The sequence below is a fragment of the Grampus griseus genome (assembly GCF_964374135.1).
Source record: "Grampus griseus genome assembly, chromosome: 6".
Taxonomy (NCBI): domain Eukaryota; kingdom Metazoa; phylum Chordata; class Mammalia; order Artiodactyla; family Delphinidae; genus Grampus; species Grampus griseus.
This window is the reverse complement of record NC_139000.1, coordinates 81,216,313-81,235,849: the sequence shown is the minus strand read 5'-3', so window position 1 is coordinate 81,235,849 and position 19,537 is coordinate 81,216,313. Positions and strand designations below refer to the sequence as shown.

The 19,537-nt window shown below is 40.0% G+C and overlaps 1 protein-coding gene across 2 annotated transcripts in view; it reads left to right on the top strand.

Moving 5' to 3' along the window:
- The window catches only part of FRMD3 (FERM domain containing 3), a gene marked incomplete at its 5' end in the record, with an annotated part of 313,706 nt that overhangs the window by 170,566 nt on the left and 123,603 nt on the right, over window positions 1-19,537 (top strand). For both annotated transcript variants that reach the window (XM_082657370.1, XM_082657369.1), the window contains one exon: window positions 9,984-10,026. In XM_082657370.1, coding sequence (XP_082513496.1) covers window positions 9,984-10,026 — 43 coding nt within the window. The remainder of the gene's footprint in view (window positions 1-9,983; window positions 10,027-19,537) is intronic.

The window sequence follows — 19,537 nt, the reverse complement described above, 5'->3', positions numbered from 1 at the left end:
TCACTTGTGGGTATTTACCCAGAGAAAACAAAAACACTAATTTGAAAAGATATATACATTCTAGTGTTCATTTCAGCACTGTTTACAATAGCCAAGATATGAAATCAACCTAAGTGTCCATCGATAGATGAATGGATAAAGAAGATGTGATTATATGTATAAATATAAAAAAATATTAAACAATGAAATCTTGCCATTTGCAACAATATGGATGGGTCTAGAAGGTATTATGCTAAGTGAAATTAGTCAGAGGAAGACAAATAGTACTTGATCTCACTTATTTGTAGAGTCTAAAAAGCAAAACAAAACAAAAACAGACTCACAGATACAGAGAATAAACTGGTGGTCGCCAGAGGGGAGAAGGGTGGGGGAATGAGTGAAATAAGTGAGGGAGATTAAGAAGTACAAACTTCTAATTATAAAATAAATAAATTATGGGGATATAATGTACATCATGGGGAATATAGTCAATAATGTTGTCATAAGTTTGTATGGTGATGGTAACCAGACTTATCATGGTGATATTTTTTTAATGTATAAAATTATTGAACCACTATGTTGTACACTTGAAACTTTAAAAAAAAAATTTTGGCCACACCCTGTGACATGTGGGTCCTTAGTTCCCTGACCAGGGATCAAACCCACACCCCCTGCATTGGAAGGCAGAGTCTTAACCACTGGACCTCTGGGGAAGTCCCAGAACTTTTTTAAAAAGGCAGACAAAAGAATAAGTAAGGCTGGGAAATGCCATTTTATCTCTGTTTGAGGTAGAAAAAATGGGACGATATCCAATGTAAGACAGTCTTTCTCCTTTGTGGTGGGAACCTCCTGGGTTTGGTTCAGATGAAGGTAGAAATTAATTAGAAAGGTAAGGTTTAAGTGCCATCATTATAAAGAGAAGCACTCACTGGAGGCTTCCAGCAGGGAAGAACATCAGAGCTGAATGGAGACGAGCAGGTTTGGAAGTTTCAATATAACTTTAAAGACAGTTTTTAAGTCCAGCTGGGAAGAGGCTGGAATGTAAGTATGAGTATAGTGTATCACTTGGAGAAACAAAAACAGTAGAGATTAGGAAATGACAGTATGAAGCAGACCTATTTCTTTTTCATTCATGCTCCAGCAGATATCTTTCAGAGTTCACTTGTAATTGTGTGTTATGGAGGTAATGATGAGTGTCTTAGGCAGCTTGGGCTGCTACAAGAAAACACCGTAGACTAGGTGCTTAAACAGGACATTTATTTCTCACAGTTCTAGAGGCTGGACGGTCCAAGAGCAAGGTGCTGATGGATTTGGTTCCTGACAAAAATTGTCTTTTAGGCTTGCAGATGGCTGCCTCCTCCCTGTGTCCTCACGTGGCAGGGTGGTGGGTGGGAGGAGCTCAAGAGAGAGTTCTGGTCTTCCTTTGTCGTCTTACGAGGACACTAATCCCATCGTGTGGGTCATACTCTCGTGACTTCTTTTTAAACCTTATTACTTCCCAAAGGCCTTACCTTCAGGACTATCACATTGGGGTTAGGGCTTCAGCATGTGGATTTGTGGTACAGGGGCACATTCAGTCCGTAACAAGGAGGAAGAGTTCTAGTTATCTATTGCTGTGTAACAAGTCTCCCCAAAACTTAGTGGCTTCAAGCAACACAATTTTATTATATTTCAGGATTTTGTGGGTCAGGAATTTGAGCAGGGCTCAGCTGCGTGATTCTTCAGCTCTGCATGGGATTGACTGGGCTCACTCAGCTGGTGGCTGGTCTGGTCTGAGGTTGTCCAAGACATCTTTATTCATATGCCTGGTACCTCGATGGGGATGACTGGAAGGTGGGGCTTGGGGGCCCCTTACCTCTGCATGTGTTTTTGGGGCCTCTCCACATGACCTTTCCAGCAGAGTGTCTGGACTTCTTACATGGGTTCCAAGCACAAGTAGAACCATTTACCAGATAAACTGTACAAAGAGAGTGGGTTGATAAGTTTTGGACATGTTGAGTTGGGATGACTGTGAGATGTTGAGGTAGAGAGGTTTAGGGTATAGTTGAAAGTCTTGATCTGAAGCTTACTGAAAAAGTTTTAGGTCACGGTTGGAGATTTTTGGAGCCCATGGGGTCCTTACTACTTTAAAGCCCTGAGAAATAGATTGCAGTGCTGAGGGAGAGAGTATAAACAGACAGGAGAATCTGAAAGCTGAAGAACATCTATATTTTAAAGGATGGTCCAGAAGGGGAAACCTGCAGTGGAGACTGACCAGGAACATACAGAGCAGAAAGAACAGAACGAGGAGAGAGAGACATTCCGGAAGCATATGGGTAGTTACAGAATTAATGAAAAGGAATGAGCTGCAGTTTCAAATATCAAGAAGAGGGAAGATCAGAGGACATTACTGCTCAAGTGCTAAGAGCACTGACACCAGGAAGATGGGGTCAAATCCTATCCCTGCCATTTGCTGTTTGTATGACTTTGACCTTAACCTGTGCCTCAATTTCTTTATCTGTAAAATGGGGATACTGAAAGTATCTACGCCATAGGTGGTTGTTTAAATGCATTACTCCATATTATCAACATATATAACTTATCTTTTTACTATTCCATGCTTCAAACAGTTTGAAAAGATCCATGGGTCTGGCGAGTAGGAAAACTTAGACTTTAGAAAAATTTGGCTGGTAGTGTTGTTAAATTTATATGACATGACAGCAAATGTTACACAGTGGTAAATTCCATTGTAACAAGCATGAAGGAATCCCATAATTTCCCTTATGATTGCATTTGGTATTTTACTGTACTTTAAGATGCACAGCAACAAATACTTTTTACAAACTCTATTGTATTTCAGACCACTACTAGCTTTTTCTTTAAGTGTGCATTATGGATTTCTTGGATGTAGAGCAAAGGTTGGCACACAAGGGTCAGGATGGCCCTCATCTGTTTTTCTAAATAAAGTTTTTTTGGAACACAGCTACTTCTATTCATTTCTATGTTTGTGGCTGCTTTTATGTTCCAATGGCAGAGCTGAGTAGTCCTGACAGAGACCATATGGATCACAAAGCTTAAAATAATTACAATCTGGTCCTTTATGGAAAAAAAAGGTGCTTATGCTTTCCTGTTCCCTGCAGTGTTTCTTCTCCTCGCAGTTACTTCTATTTTGCTCATCCTTAAGAACCTAGAAAGCAAAAGCAGTTACGGCTGAAGGAGTAAAAAACACCGTAACAAAGCCATGGAGATTTCCTTACGTAGATTGACTTACAAACGGACAATAACTTTGAGTATACCTGATCTGCAGATATTTTTGTTGCCGTAGATTTTATTGAAACTGGAGTGGAAACCATTGTTCCTGGGAGTGAAATAACTAGGGCCTAGGCTAACTTTATTATCCAGAACACTGTTAAGGCTGCATTCATTTCAATGGCGTTGTTTTCTCCCCAGCAAAGGCTGAAGGGCCTAGAAATGGCATAAATTGGCTAGCTAATGCAGGGACTGAGTTACTTTGGGGCTTTGTCCAGGTGACATGTGAGAATCAGGCCATCTTTTCAGGGCTATGATGGGAATTGGTCAGATTTTGGATCTGGTTACTATTGAGGGGAAAAACAATCTCCTGTTTGGGAAGGTACATTCATTCTTGTTTAAAGCCCCATTGGCTATTTAACACATTTCTTTAGTCTACCGATTACTTTGGTGTAGGGAACCAAGGGTTTTGAGAAAGATAACAGAGGGGTGTGTAATTTATTCTGTAATCAGAGGCTGGATCAATTTCAACAGAAGCCCAGCATTGAGGATAACTGTTATATTGTTTACTTTGGGGAGCTTTTTTTTTTTTTTTAATCTCAGCAGCTACCAAATAGAAAATCAATCTACTTAGTCATAAATCACTAACTCACACCCACACTCTTTTTCCCCAGACAAGCCAAAATTAGAAAGTATGAAAGAAGTGCATCATTTCTGTGATGGGGTAGAGAAAAATGATCTCTTAGGGCTAAATGCAGCAGCAAAATTAAAAAGAAAGAAACATTTGTCGGCAATGTTCTCATCCTTCACTTCATAGTATGTGGAATGTGAGAGCTAAAGAAATCTTAGGGGCTTTGGAATCTGCTAACCCCAACCCACAAGATCACAGAGAAGGAAATCAGGGCCTAGAGGATTTAGGCACCTGTCAACTTTTCACCTCTTTTGTGTAGCTATCTTCTACTCTTCCTCTTTTTCTTCAAGCTACTGTCAATCAAAATATATTTGTTCTAAGAAATGACTTGAATTGTAGTCAGGCTAGGTGGTCAATACTGAAAACAGTACTAAATTGGGACCCCTTACAGGGAATGTGCAAGTTACCAGGGCTCAAGCCTAAGGTGAAAGGAATCAATGTTGAATAGAAGAATTTTAAATACCATGGAGGGCAGTTTTTGGTGGAGAGTTAGGGAGGCTGTCTTAGGTTCAGTTCCTAGAAAGCAGAACCTGAGATAAAAATTCCAGTTTTATTAGGAAATGCTCCCAAGAGAAGATTTTAGGAGAGTGGGGGATTGGACATGGAAGAGAAGGAGGGTGTGCAAGTGTGCGAAGCTGGGCAGAGCCAAGTAGAAAGTAACTTAGGTCCAGTCCCACAGAGGAGCTCAGGAAGCGTGTAGGTCATGCCTTAGAGATGCCCCAGCTAAGGGAGCAGAGGTATTTATCCTCCCACATCTGTCAGTTATTAGTTAAGAGCTGACTTCCTGTGGGATTGGGGTGGGGGTAGGTGGCAAGGTTCATTCTCTACCTCGAAATGGATTCCAGTAACCTGAGAGCAGCCTTCTAAAAAAAAAGTCAGACAAAAGGGAAAGGAGATCTGGGCTGAGCCTTCACACACCCTCCTGCAGACACCTTCCTGATACTTTCAAATCACGCTAAGGATGCATCCTCTGGTTCATCTTTCTCCCGAAGCTCCGTAAGTAGAATCAATGATTGGGTATTAGCTTCCTTAGTCTTTGCAATTTTTATGCTAAGTAAGAGTTGAGGAAAGGAAAGTTTCAGCCTCAAATTCAGATATTTGGTTGGCAGGTTTTCCTTTCTTCCTCTCTCTGGGAATATCAGTTTTCAGCAAGGAAACAGACTTAAAAAGATATCATATATTCCAAGTAGCAATTGAAGGGGAAAATAGCAATGTGATAGATGTTCTAAGCCTTATATCTAATTACCAAGCACACCACACCATGGTTGTTATTTTTCTCATGAGCGTGTAATCCATCTGTACAGACAGTCTCAGCAGGAGTTGTTGGTGTAGTCCAGACTCAACTTCATTGCCCAGCTCTTAACTCTAAAAGGAAGAATGAAAGAAGGAAGGAGAATTGTATGATCATGTAGAGCAGAAGGCAGGTGGGGTGGGGAGGGAGAGAGGAAGAGAGTGACAAATGTGGGCTCACCACCCTGGCACCAACTTAGGAGTCTCAGTGAACGGGAGGAAGATGGGAGCAGCTGGTGTTTATTGAGCCTTCACTACAATCCAAGCTCTGTTCTAAGGGCTTCTAAATGAATTAACCCATTTAAACCTCACGATGATGCTGTGAGGAAACAGAGGAACTTGATGGAGGTCACACCACTCACTAGTAAGTGGCAGAGCTGGCATCTGAGTCCAGGGCTGGCTGGCTCCCGAGTCAGATGGCACTGTCAACCCTGGGTGCGTGGCTGCCTTTGGCATCTGCCTGTTATATATGAAATTCTTCCTCTTGAGTCTAAATTACATGAAATCCGCTTTATTCTCTGGATAGAGCTTAGGTTTTTCTTTTCAATTGATTTTTAAATATTTATGTAATGCATGAATACATGTGAAAATTTAAGTTAAAATATCACAGATAAAATGGAAGTCATGGTTTTCTTTGACCAACACCACTAAATTCCTGTTCTCTCCCCGTTACCCACCTCACTGGATCAATTTAGTAGCATTTTAGATGTTTGAAAATACATTTAGATGCTTGTTATGTATTCTTTGAAAATATATGGTAGTGTTTTGTACTTTCTACTTTTTAAAAGAAAACACATTAAGGGACTTCCCTGGTGGTCTGGTGGGTAAGTCACTGTGCTGCCAATGCAGAGGGCCCAGGTTCCATCCCTGGTCAGGGAACTAGATCCCGCATGCAGGCTGCAACTCAGAGTCTGCATGCTGCAACTAAGAAGCCCACATGCCACAACTATGAAGTCCGCATGCTGCAACTAAAGATCCCGCATGCCGCAACTAAGACCCGGCACAGCCAAAATTAATTAATTAATTTTAAAAAAATAAATAAAACAATAAGATGCTATTAAAAAAAAGAGAAGACACATTAATTGTATGATACCATAGTTCAGAGGTTCTCAAACTTTCTTGGTTTATGGCTCTTTCAGTATCTTAGTAATTATTTCATGGTGCCCTAGGTCAAAAGGATATTTAACAGTTCCATCTAAATAAGAGTTAGATCCAAACAACTTAGTATTTATGTCCTAACATAGCCATTATGGCCTTAGTAGACATTTAAAACATTACACACATGAAAAGAGTATTTTCAGTTTATTCTTAACCATAATTACTTACTCACAGGCAGTATGTGCTTATTGGACATTCCATGGCTCTCAAATCCTGGGATCAGATCAGATGCTACCACACTCATTGCCTGTTCCACACCTATTTTTGCACGGTACTCGTTTTCAATCACAGCAACCACTGGAAACCCAACTTTGCAAAATGAATGACATCAAAAGGATTACAATATGTTCTAATATTGGAACTGTGGACCTCCTTGAGCTCATAGGTTGCACGGTGTCCAGCAGATGTCTAGTATGGCTGCACTTCCCTGGGATGCTTCAGTGCACAATTTGGGAACTAACTCTGGCCACAGTTATTAATTTTGCAGTTCACTTTTTTCATCCCAAACTGTGCCTTAGGGATTCAACCATGTTACATATAAAGATTTACCTCCTATAAAACACTGCTGCAGAATTACCCAGAATTTATTTACCCATTTTATTTACCCAGCTTCCTGATTATGGCCATTAATGTTATTTCTAATATTTTTTAATTTTATATAATATTGCAGTGAAAATTCTGGTTTTTTCCTCTTTGTTCACATGGCCAAATTAGAGAATAAAGGAATTGCTAGGCCATAGGCCAGTCAGGGTTTTAAATTTTAGTACATACTAATAAATTGAGCTCTTTGAAGAAATGATTTTCTGTAATCCCTTGAAACATGATTACTGCTGGCTTATTTTTCTTAGGACTCTATACCCTATGACTATCCCATTGGGGAAGAATAGCTGTCTTGGGAATGTATATAGTGAGTGATTATATTGTAGGCAAAGGTAATTGAGAGGCAAGGGCAGAATATGAATAGGCTGAGAGGAAGAGGAAGGTTGGAGCCGATCAGAAACTGCAGGGCGTATTTCGTAGGACAATGAGAAGACCAGTTCATTTAAAGTAAATAATTTATGTAGGGCACAGATGGCAAATACCTTGCGGCATGTCTTAAATGATTCCTCCCCCTAGGTGGGAGACATACTCAATCCATCATGGCACAGCAGACGTAACCAATCCATCACCGCACTCATTGTCCCTAAGCCTTCACACAGTCTTGGAGTTTTCCTCACAGCTCTGGGAGATTACCACCAACTAACTAGTGTGGGCACACAAAATGAAACTTACCTGTCATTCCCGGAGGCAGTGAGAAGGTGGGGAGGTAGGCCGAAGTTAGGCAGAGAAGGGCTAAGGAATTTAAAGAATGCCAAACAAGGAGAATTTGGAAAACTTATTTATATTTCAGACTTTATTAGCAAAATGACTGGTGATCCTCCTTTGTGAAACAGTAGCAATAGTTATTGATCTCAGGCTTCTGTTATTTGTTTTCATGCCTTAGTTCTAAATTATCCTATTTATTTATTTCTAGAAAAGTAATTTAATCACCAGAGGCCCGTCTTATTATTCTCTTCCATGTGTCCCATATATTGAAAGACGTGGTCTACCAATTAAACTGTACTCACTAAGTAACAACAACAGCAACAGCAAACAAGCATTCGTTGAGTATTTTTCACATGCCAGGCACTGTTTAAGCAACCTTACGTTTATTAACTTTTTATTAACTTTTAAAATCGTCACAACAACCTTACAAGGTAGGTACTATTACTATTCCCACTTTATAGTTGTGAAATTGAGACAGAAATTAAACATTCTGCCCAAGGTTATATACCTAGTAAGTGGTATAATCAATATGCCTTTCTCACTGTTCAATTTTAACTGTGTAAAGTCCAAGCATAATTTCTGATTAGAAGGAGATAACCAAAAGTACAATGGTACCAAGGGCCAAGAGGATGGGGGGAATGGGAGTTATTGTTTAATAGGTATAGAGTTTAAATATTACAAGATGAAAAGAGTTCTGGAGATGGATGGTGGTTTTGGTAGCACACCGTTATGAATGTATTTAATATCACTGAACTATACACTTAAAAATGGTTAGAATGGTGAATTTTATGTATATTTTACCACAGTAAAAAAATCAGGGGAAAAAGGAGATAATCAGGGTTCCCAACATGAGTTGGTATAATTTTGGCCAGAAGCAAAGAAATTTGCTATATTAGTTTGCTTGTGCAACGTGTCAAGGGTAAATGCATGGTTTTCTGGCAGATTCTTCATTTAAAAGAGATTTATTTTAAATAGCTAAAAGACCCCCATTCTTGTTTAAAGACTTACAAAGATCTGAAACCCAAGATTGGAGACTACTGATGGGAACACTCAATTCTCCAGCTCCTGGGGAGGTAGGGAGTGTTCAGCAAGGAGAATGATACATTTTAGAGTGAACCGATCTGTTGGGAGGCCACGCGCCTGAGGTTAAGGGCCTGTGCTCTGGAATCCCACTGAGCGCTAGCTTCACCCTTTCTTCCCTTTGCCATTTCCTTGGGAAGTTCTTTAACATCCTGAGCGCAAGATTTCTCATCTGTAAACAGGGTGGTAGTGATAGCTCATGGAAACTCTTGGAAAGTCTGGCACTCACTGAGCGCTCAGTGCTAGCTCCTGTTAAACTTTATGGCTACGCCTTCACATCAAACAATAGGGATAATACAGAACCTTGAGGCTTACTGGATGCCACAAATGAGATAGAGTGAGGTGTAAGTGCTCAACTGATGGTAAGTTTCCTCCTCTTCTTTCGTCTCCAGTAATCAGCAGGGAGTGGGTGCCCCATAAGTGAGGGGTCCCTGACATCTGGATGGATACCCATTGGCACCCCTCTTATCATCTTTATAAACTTCTGGTGTATAAAGTGATGCTTCCTGACGTTCCTGCAGCAGCTTCAGGGGCATCATGGTTAGTGATATCAGAGGCTGCCCTCATCTCGGCATGTCAAAGCGACCTTTACTCGTGGCGTGGAGAGAGCTAGGCGCTGGGGCCAGCATTGTGTCTGCTTCAGATACCTGTCAGTAACACGATTCTGAGCTGTTCAGGACTTTGGGCTTCTTTGTTTTGTGTTGGAGCTGATTTTGCTTCTTGATGACCTCAGGCCTCTGAAATAAGATATTTAAAATAATATGTTCCTCCCTACTGTGAAGGAAGAATTGCCTCTGTGTGTGACAGAGCTAATGCTGGCTTGGCCCACTGTTAACCTGAAAGGATGCTGCTGGACTGTGACTCGTAGAGGTCACGGATGTCAAAGTCTTTAGCCATCTGTGGTTTGCCCAGAGCAGTGGAGCTCAAAGAATCACCTAGGAGCCAACTAGAGCCACTGGAATATCCAATTTAAGTGCATGTTTTCTCCCTTGTCCTTCTCTCCTAGCAACTGTATGACTCAAATACTACTTAGAAAGTATTAATTCTCTGTAATTTATACCCTTGCCTGTGGTATTATTATTGACTATTGTTCATGTTGATCTTTAGAGGGTGGAACCCTGAGGAATATCTATGGGGAACGGAGGCTGTACTTTGGAAAAAGAATATCTTTATTAAATTCGTTTTAGTTATTAAGTATGCATCACATGGTCCAGCCGTTTGACCCACAATCTCTCTCTTTTTTTCTCCCCAGCACTGGCTTGAACCTAACAAGTCCATCTCCAAGCAAATGAAATGTAAGTGTCAATCTGTGCGTTCACTTTTGCTATGAAATGTCCAAAGATAGACTCTACTTCTTTACAAAGTTTCTCCTGCCAGGGAGGAAATGGATGGAGTTGAAGATCTGGGGGTTGGGGGCTTCTGCCTCCCAGGGAGAGCTGTGTAACTTCTCTCTTATTTGATGGCCTCGGTCTTCCCTGCAGTCACTATTCCTATAGCTGCCTGTGTCTCTCACCCACCCCACCATCTTACCCTCGTATTTCATATTCGAACAGGGGTATTGGTGCCTGGTTCCCTTTGATTGTTGGGTTTGCTAGTAAATGGTTCAGGGTGGGAGGTCAGTCTTGGGGGGGCAATGAGGGAGGCAGGTGTATTTTGAAACTATGATCTTGCTGCTAACTTTACTGAAGATTGTAGTATTCTTTTCCACCCCTCAACCTCCCCAATATGTTTTTCTGGGTAATAGCTTTCAAGCTCTGGTGTTCTGAACTGCCTTTTTTCCCCCCTGATGAGCTCTTGGAAGAGTCGGCTAGGGAAACATCTCTCTAGAATATAGAATATCTGGTCATGCACCTGGGGCATTGTGAGGAGGGTGTTGACTGATGGTCCTGGGTGGCATGACGTTTTGTCCTAGTCACCCGTGCCAGGCTGTAGTCAACCTGTTTTTATTTATGGTTTAGAGGAGAGCTTCTGAAATGCACCTCAGAAATTCACTGCCTGCCCTGAAATCCATTTATCCCTTCATGTCACCGTTCCCAGGGCTCTGAAATATAGGCGATAAATCAGTTTCTCATCAGAGATCAGGTTAGCGCATATTATGTCGCTTGTCATCATTCAAGGGATTCTTTTCTTTTTCAAATATGAAGAAATTATTCGGGGCAAGATTTTTAAGTGGGAGAAGGAAGAAACTGAACATGGATGGCAAACTAGTAACCCACATACCTATTCCTTAACTCTCTTCTTTTTCCCTCCCTCCCTCTCCCTTTTTCTCTCTTTGTCCTCCCTCATACCTCTCTCTGTCTGCCCCTTCCCGTTCTTCACCCATCTCTCCCATCTCTCAAGAGCAAACTGGCCAGTTCAGGACACACAGCCAGCCAGGTTGTTCAGGCTAACACCCAGGGCTGCTGTGGGCGATGGGTGCTGCAGAGAGAGGGCAGGAAAGATGTGTGAGATGCAAACGGGCAGCAGTGCACATGCAAAATTCAGAGAGGTCAGGCTCTTGGGGTGAAGCTGGAATAGAATTGGGACAGACATCGCAGAAGAAGTAGCAGAACAGAATTATCAGGAAGCTTTGTATAGAATGATATGCAGGATAGTGAGAATGAACTAACTTGTCTGCGAAAAAAGATAGCTCATGCCTGGCTTTTATCTCTTAACTACAAAGTTTTGATATTTTTGTTAATATATTTTAAAATATTTAGATAATTTTCCAGTACACTTATTTATAGTAAATAGTTCTTTGACTTTTGTTCTTAAATGTCATGAAATATTTTCCTTAGGGCACACATTTTTGAAATATAACTTGTCTCTAAAGTAAGATGTATTTCAACACTTAATAGAAGAGAAAATTTTATATTTGTGAATAAGTTTCTGCTTACGAGCTTTGTGTCTACACATACTAAATCTGAACAACCAACTCAAGATATATAATGTTTGGGGAAATGTGGTTTCAAAGTTGATGTATGACTATTGGCCAGTTTCAATCTAATGACAAATAGAATCTGAATCTGGAAAAAAGAATTGTGTAAAATTCAATTTCTAAACCAGACACGGTGACTCACTGATTCTAGGAACCAGCAAGGGTCCTACCTGTCACCTAGTCCTCTGTTGTATTGTTAAGAACATTAGTGATCAAACAATTATGTAATTTTTCTCAAGATCACAAACCTCGTTTTGTTGTTGTTCTTGATGTCTTTTAGTATCAAGAATTTCTTGTGTTCTTGTGCATATGTCCTGGAAATATTCACTATAATGTAAATTAGAAAAAATTTAAGCTAGGGCTTATAGACTGTTAATGCAGAAAAACTGGGTCCAACCCTTGGGACTCATCCATGAGTTTATCAACAGGATCTGGTTGCAGAACCCCAGGCAGCTTCCTCTTTGGTTGTGGGTATGCTGTTTATATTCTGACTACCTTTGAGTAGGCAGTGAGACCGTAATTCCTTGGAGGAAGAGTTTGCTCCATTCCCATCTCACTCACCAGCGATGACCAACTTTCAGGTCCTTTGCCCTGACCCCATTAAGATCCCTCTGACTATGGACGTTCCCAGGGTTGGCAGAAGGCCAGCTATCCTGGTTAATAAACTTTGTACAAAGCCATTATTATGTCTTACTAACATTTTTGAAAATAGTTTTTTAATAGTATCATGTTTGTGGTTTTTCTAGCAGTTCAGAAAAGTTTAAACTATTTCCTTTCTCCTCCTGCTCATATCTCCATGCTTACTCCAAAGAGATAACTGTTGTTAACAGTATTTTATAGATCCTTCTGGGAATTTTTATGTATGTATAAGCTCCCCCAACATATATAAGGCCTTTCCTAAACAAAAATGAGATCAGTCGCTATATATTATTCTTCACCTTGTTATTTTTCTTAATAATTTTAGAGACTTTTTTCCGAAATCAGTGATTGATGATTAGCCTCATTTTTAAAATGGTTTTCTGGTAGATAATTGTATGCATCTGTGTAATTTACTTATTAATGGCCATCCACATTGTTTATAGTCTCTTCCTAGTACAAATTATGCTGTCATAGACATGCTTATATGTATATTCTTGATCTTGTACATCTGTCCTAGAAATTCCTAGAAGTTGAGTTGTTGGATCAAAAAGTATACACATTTTATATTTCCTTGGAGATAAATACCCATCCAAAGATCTTACAGTAATTCACTCCACTAATGTTACATGAGAGACCTTGTTTCCCCCAAATCTTGTTGAAGATAGGTATATCAAACTTGTTTTTATGATGACCTCATGTTTATTAAGGAAGAGAAATATGTAATTGAAAAACTAATTAACTGGGCAGTTATTAACTATCAGTTTTAAAACTGAGAAACTTCTTAAACCAGTCTTATTTCTCCTCTGACCTTAGGAGTTACTTTCAATTTTATTTTTTAAATGAACATATGGTAAAATTGCCTTTATTTTGTTCTACAGCGCTATGAATTTTTAGCCCACAGATAGATTTGTGTCCTCCACGGTCAGGATACAGAACACATCACTCTAAACACCTGTCTTGTGCTGACCCTGTGTCGTCACACCCACCTCCCCTAACAACTAACAACCACTGACCTGTTCTCTGTCAATATAGTTTGTATCTTTTGAGAGTGTCATATAAATTGAGCCATACAGCTTGTAATCTTTTGAAACTGGTTTCTTCCACTCAGCATTAATAACTCTGAGATTCATCCAAGTTCTTATGTTTCAATACATGATGCAGAAAATTAATGAGAATAGTTGGTCTTTGAAAAGGCCAAGAAAAGTTGATAAACCTCTAGCAAGACTGATGAAGAAAAAGACAGAAGACACAAACTACCAATATCAGGATCAAAAGAGGATCTGTCACTGCAGACCCCAAAGAACAACTCTAGTTATGAAGTTCGACAGCTTAGATGAAATGGACCAATTCCAAAAAAACCACAAATTACCAAAACTCACCCAATAAGAAATACATAACATAAGTAGTTTTACAATTATTTAAGATACTAGGTTTAAAATCTTCCAGAAAGGAAATCTTCCGCCTACTTGCTGCCATTGCTGTTGCTGCCAGAACCCCTTTTCTTGCTCTTCAGGCCTTAACTAGGAGCTTCTAAGTCTGTGCTGATGCCCAGGTATCTCTGAGTTCTGTCAAGGGGACACAAAGGGGAAAATGTGGTGAACTCAACACTGGTTCACTGATTCTTTGAATGCTTGTCTTTGTTTCCAATCTGCCTGCTACTGTTTACTTTCCAGAGACCTTAAATGGCTGCTGCACATATTCTGTCCAGGTTTTTTTTTTTTTTTCCAGTACGCGGGCCTCTCACCGTTGTGGCCCCTCCCGTTGCGGAGCACAGGCTCCGGACGCGCAGGCTCAGCGGCCATGGCTCACGGGCCCAGCCGCTCCGCGGCATGTGGGATCTTCCCGGACCGGGGCACGAACCCGTGTCCCCTGCATCGGCAGGCAGACTCTCAACCACTGCGCCACCAGGGAAGCCCTGTCCAGGTTTTATAGGCGCATTCAAGGCGAGATACAGAGTGGGGTGCAAGTAGTCCATCCTGCCCAGAACTGAAACTTTAAAGTCAACTTTTAATAATTCCTTGTCTACTGGGTAAAAATGCAGATAGGCTACATAATTTACTTGGGAAACATTGAGGGAGTATCTTTCTCATTTCCGTGTTCCATCACTGTATATCCCTAAGTACAAATGTGGACTGAGCTGGTGATTTGTTTTTCTTTCAAAAGTACTCAGGTAATAGACTGCCTGCAAACAAAGTGTCAGATGAAATGCATATATTTTTTTTAACATCTTTTTTGGAGTATAATTGCTTTACAATGGTGTGTTAGTTTCTGCTTTATAACAAGGTGAATCAGCTATATATATGCTTATATCCCCATATCTCCTCCCTCTTTCATCTCCCTCCCACCCTTCCTACCCCACCCCTCTAGGTGGTCACAAAGCACCGATCTGAGCTGATCTCCCTGTGCTATGCTGCTGCTTCCCACTAGCTATCTATTTTACATTTGGTAGTGTATATATGTCCATGCCACTCTCTCACTTCATCCCAGCTTACCCATCCCTGTCCCTGTGTCCTCAAGTCCATCCTCTATGTCTGCATCTTTATTCCTGTCCTGCCCCTAGGTTCTTCAGAACCTTTTTTTTTTAGATTCCATATATATGTTTTAGCATATGGTATTTGTTTTTCTCTTTCTGACTTACTTCGCTCTGTATGACAGATTCTGGGTCCATCCACCTCACTACAAATAACTCAATTTCGTTTCTTTTTATGGCTGAGTAATATTCCCTTGTATACGTGTGCCACATCTTCTTTATCTGTTCATCTGTTGATGGGCACTTAGGTTGCATCCATGTCCTGGCTATTGTAAATAGAGCTGCAATGATGATGTGCATATTTTGAATGTTTGGTTTTCAGAATCCTAGCTTTCCGTGCAGGAATGCTGCTATGTAATACATACTGACTCTTCTCACTTCAAACCTATAGCTTTTTTTTTTTTTTTGCTGTACGCGGGCCTCTCACTGTTGTGGCCTCTCCCGTTGCGGAGCACAGGCTCCAGATGCGCAGGCTCAGCAGCCGTGACTCACGGGCCCAGCCGCTCCGCGGCATGTGGGATCCTCCCGGACCGGGGCACGAACCTGTGTCCCCCGCATCGGCAGGCAGACTCTCAACCACTGCACCACCAGGGAAGCCCCAAACCTATAGCTATTTTAGCCTTGTCCCCATGACCATGGACTGTAGCCCAATGTGTATACATGCAGAGACACACATCAAGAGGACAAAAATTACATGTCCTATAGGATCTATATAACCACACAAATTATACTAGCATGTAAAGGTTTTAAAAAGTTATACACTATGATTCAGAGGTATGGAAATCTAACATTATTTCCCCATGACTGAATTCCACTTGCTGTGAGCCCCTATCTCCTCTGGGGGTGAAAAGTTAATCTTGCCACTTCAGGGTAATTCAGCATCTGCCTGTTTAGTATTTGATGTCTTTCAGCAAATTACTCAGTGAATTCATAATTTAAACATACTCACTTGAACGTGCATACCCTCTGTTGTAGTATTTCTTTTCCTCCTTCCCCAAAATGGCATCATGAGGCAGGGGAAGCTTACTTACCATCCACCATGGCCACGAGGGTGACATCTCTCTCATGCACAGTCCTGAGTCCTGAAGGACTCGTGTGTCTCATGTGATTTGGCCACTGGTTGCTGGCATCTTTCCCTACTGCGTCCTCTCTGGATGTAATTGGTCCCACTTGGCCTTTGTGCGTTGGCATGTGCTGCTAAGACCTGTGGCTCCTGCCATGGTCTTGACCTTCAAGGCTATAAACTCTGCCCTCTTGTGGTCCCCACTCCATCCATGTCTCTTTCACTGGTTGCATCTCAGCCCTTCTGTATTCACCACTGGGACAGGTAGAAACTGCTTAGCCTCTTCCGTGCCGTGCTTCAGCCTCAGGGAAACTCGGTACAGTATCTAGAGTTTCACCCTCTGCTTGAACACACCGTGCTGCCATTTCTTCAGTGTGCTCCAAAGTTCCAAACAGAACACATCCCCTAAACTCTGGGGTTTCCTTGTCTTGCCTCCACACCTCACTCTGTTCGGCCAAGCCTAGTGTGCTGAGGGGTGCTGAATTCCTTCTCATAGCTCCAGAAAGCATCTTAGCCTCCGTTATGTCCTCTCTGGATCTCTCCAAGCTCTCCACCTGCCACCCCTTCCCCACAACTAATATGGCTTTTGCCCTTGGTTATAAGATTAATGTCCTAATGCAATAGCTTTTTTATACACAAGCTACTGCTGTCTCTCAAATGTAATGAAAAAGAAGTGCTATTATTTACAATAGCACTAACAAGTAAAAACATAAATTTCTTATAAATGAATGTGCAAGATCTATATAAATAAAACTATGAAATTTTACAGTGGAGTTACTGTAGAGTAGATAGCTCAATAAATGGAGACTTCTTATGTTTCTGGTTAATATTAATGAAATCAATTTGTCACAAATTAATATAGACATTCAATAATGTTTCAAATCACTATTTCAGTGAGGTTCTCTATGGCATTTAACAAGCCAATTCTAAGGCTCATTTGCAAAATAAAATGCTCAAAAGTAGCCAATAAATATGCAAAAAAGAACAATGAACAATGATGGGGTTTTTGTTCTATTAGCAAATCAAGGCCTATGAGCTATAATAATTACAAAAGCCCTCATGATTAATCTGTTAAAATAGAGAAGGATAATTTTTTAAATTGTGATATTTCAAAAGCTGATCTTGTGCTCAATGGAAGAAGTGTAGAATGGAAGTTATCATTTTGTCTCAATATGCTTAACTTTATGTTTATTCAAAATGAGCTATATACATTATGATAAAAATGCTAGGTTAAAAATACTAAGTAATACTTATAAAATGAAAATTGAATGAGTATAGTCAATTCTGTATTCTTGTTTTTCTTATAAGAGATGATTCAGAGTGCAGTTCAGCCAACATATTCATTCATTCAACAGAAATTTTTTATAACCTTTTGATCTGTTCAGCCATTTCTCCCATCCCCCATCTCTAGCAATCACCAATCAGTTCTCTATCTATTCTGTATGTTTTTGTTTTTGGTTTTTTTTTTAATTCCACATTTAAGAGAGATCGTATGTCTTTCTCTGATTTTTTTCACTTAACATAATGGACCTTGAGGTCCTTCCATGTTGTCACAAGTGACAAGATTTCATTCTTTTTTAATGGCCAAATACTATTCCATTGTGTATATATATACACCACACTTTCTTTATCCATGCATCCATTGATGAACACTTAGGTTGTTTCCATATCTTGGCAGTTGTGAATAGTGTTTCAGTGAACATGGGGGTGCATATATCTTTTTGAGTTAGTGTTTTTGTTTTCTTTGGATATATACCCAGAAGTGGAATTGCTGGATCATATGGTAGTTCTATTGTTAATTTTTTGAGGAATCTCCATACTGTTTTCCATAGTGGCTGCATCAGTTAACATTCTCACCAGCAGTGCATAAGGGTTCCCTTTTCTCCACATCCTTGGCAACACTTTCTTGTCTTTTTGATAATAGTCATTCTAACAAGTGTGAGGTGATATCTCATTTTGGTTTTGATTTGCATTTCCCTGATGATTAGTGATGTTGAGCATCCTTTCATGTGCCTGTTGACCATCTATATGTCTTCACTGGAAAAATGTCTGTTCAGATCTTCTGCCCATTTTTAAGTGGATTGTTTGGTTTTGTGCTATTGAGTTGTATGAATTTGTTATATATTTTGGGCATTAACCCCCAAGATATATGATTTTCAAATATTTTCTCTCATTAAGTAGGTTGCCTTTTATTTTGTTGATGGTTTACTTTGCTGTGCAGAATCTTTTTAGTTTGATATAGTCCCATTTGTTTGTTTTTGCTTTTACTTTTGGTGTCAGGTTCAAAAATTATTACCAAGGCTTATATCAAAGAGCTTACATCCTATGCTTTCTTCTAGGAGTTTTAAGGTTCTATATTCAAGTCTTTAATCAATTTTGAGTTGATTTTTGTGTGAGGTGTAAAATAGTGGTCCAGTTTCATTGTTTTGCATGTGGCAAGAGAATTCCCAACAACATTTGTTGAAGAGACTAACACCATTTATTGAAGAGACTGTCCTTTCCCCATTGTATATTTTCGGGTCCTTTGTTGTAAATTAATTTACCATATATGGGTGGATTTATTTCTGGGCTGTCTCTTCTGTTCCATTGATCTATGTGTCTGTGTTTATGCCAATACCATATTGTTTTAATTATTATAGCTTTGTAATAGAGTTTTAAATCAGGGAGCATGATGCCTCCAGCTTTGTTCTTCTTTCTCAAGATTTTTTTGGCTATTTGGGGTCTGTTGTGGCATGATACAAATTTTAGGATTAAACATTTTCTGTGAAAAACACCATTGGAATTTTGATAGGGATTTTATTGAATCTGTAGATTGCTTTGGGTAATATGAACATTTTAATAATATTAATTTTTCCAATCCATGAGCATGGAATATCTTTCCATTTATTTGTATCACCTTCAGTTTCTTTCCTTAATGTCATATAGTTTACAGCATACAAGTCTTTCACCTCCTTGGTTAAATTTATTCCTAGGTATTTTACTCTTTTTGATGCAATTGTAAATGGGATTGTTTTCTTAATATCTATTTCTTTTTTTTTTTTAAGGGAACGCTACTTATTTATTGATTGATTGATTTTTTGGCTGTGTTGGGTCTTCGTTTCTGTGCAAGAGCTTTCTCTAGTTGTGGCAAGTGAGGGCCACTCTTCATCGCAGTGCGTGGGCCTCTCACTGTCGCGGCCTCTCTCGTTGCGGAGTGCAAGCTCTAGACGTGCAGGCTCAGTAGTTGTGGCTCATGGGCCTAGTTGCTCCATGGCCTGTGGGATCTTCCCAGACCAGGGCTCGAACCCGTGTCCCCTGCATTGGCAGGCAGATTCTCAACCACTGCGCCACCAGGGAAGCCCTTAATGTCTATTTCTGATAGTTTGTTATTAGTGTATAGAAACACAGCGGCTTTTCACTGTTGAGTATGTTAGCTGTGGCTTGTCATAAATGGCCTTTATTATGTTGAAGTACGTTCTCTCTATACCCACTTTGTTGAGAGTTTTTATTATAAATGGATGGTGAATTTTGTCAGATCCTTTTTGTGCAACTATTGAGATGATCATATTATTTTTATCTTTTATTTTGTAAATGTGGTGTGTCACATCAGAAGTATTTTTTATAATTATGGAGTCGAACACGGTTTCCTAAAAGCAAAATGCTAACAAATTTGTACAA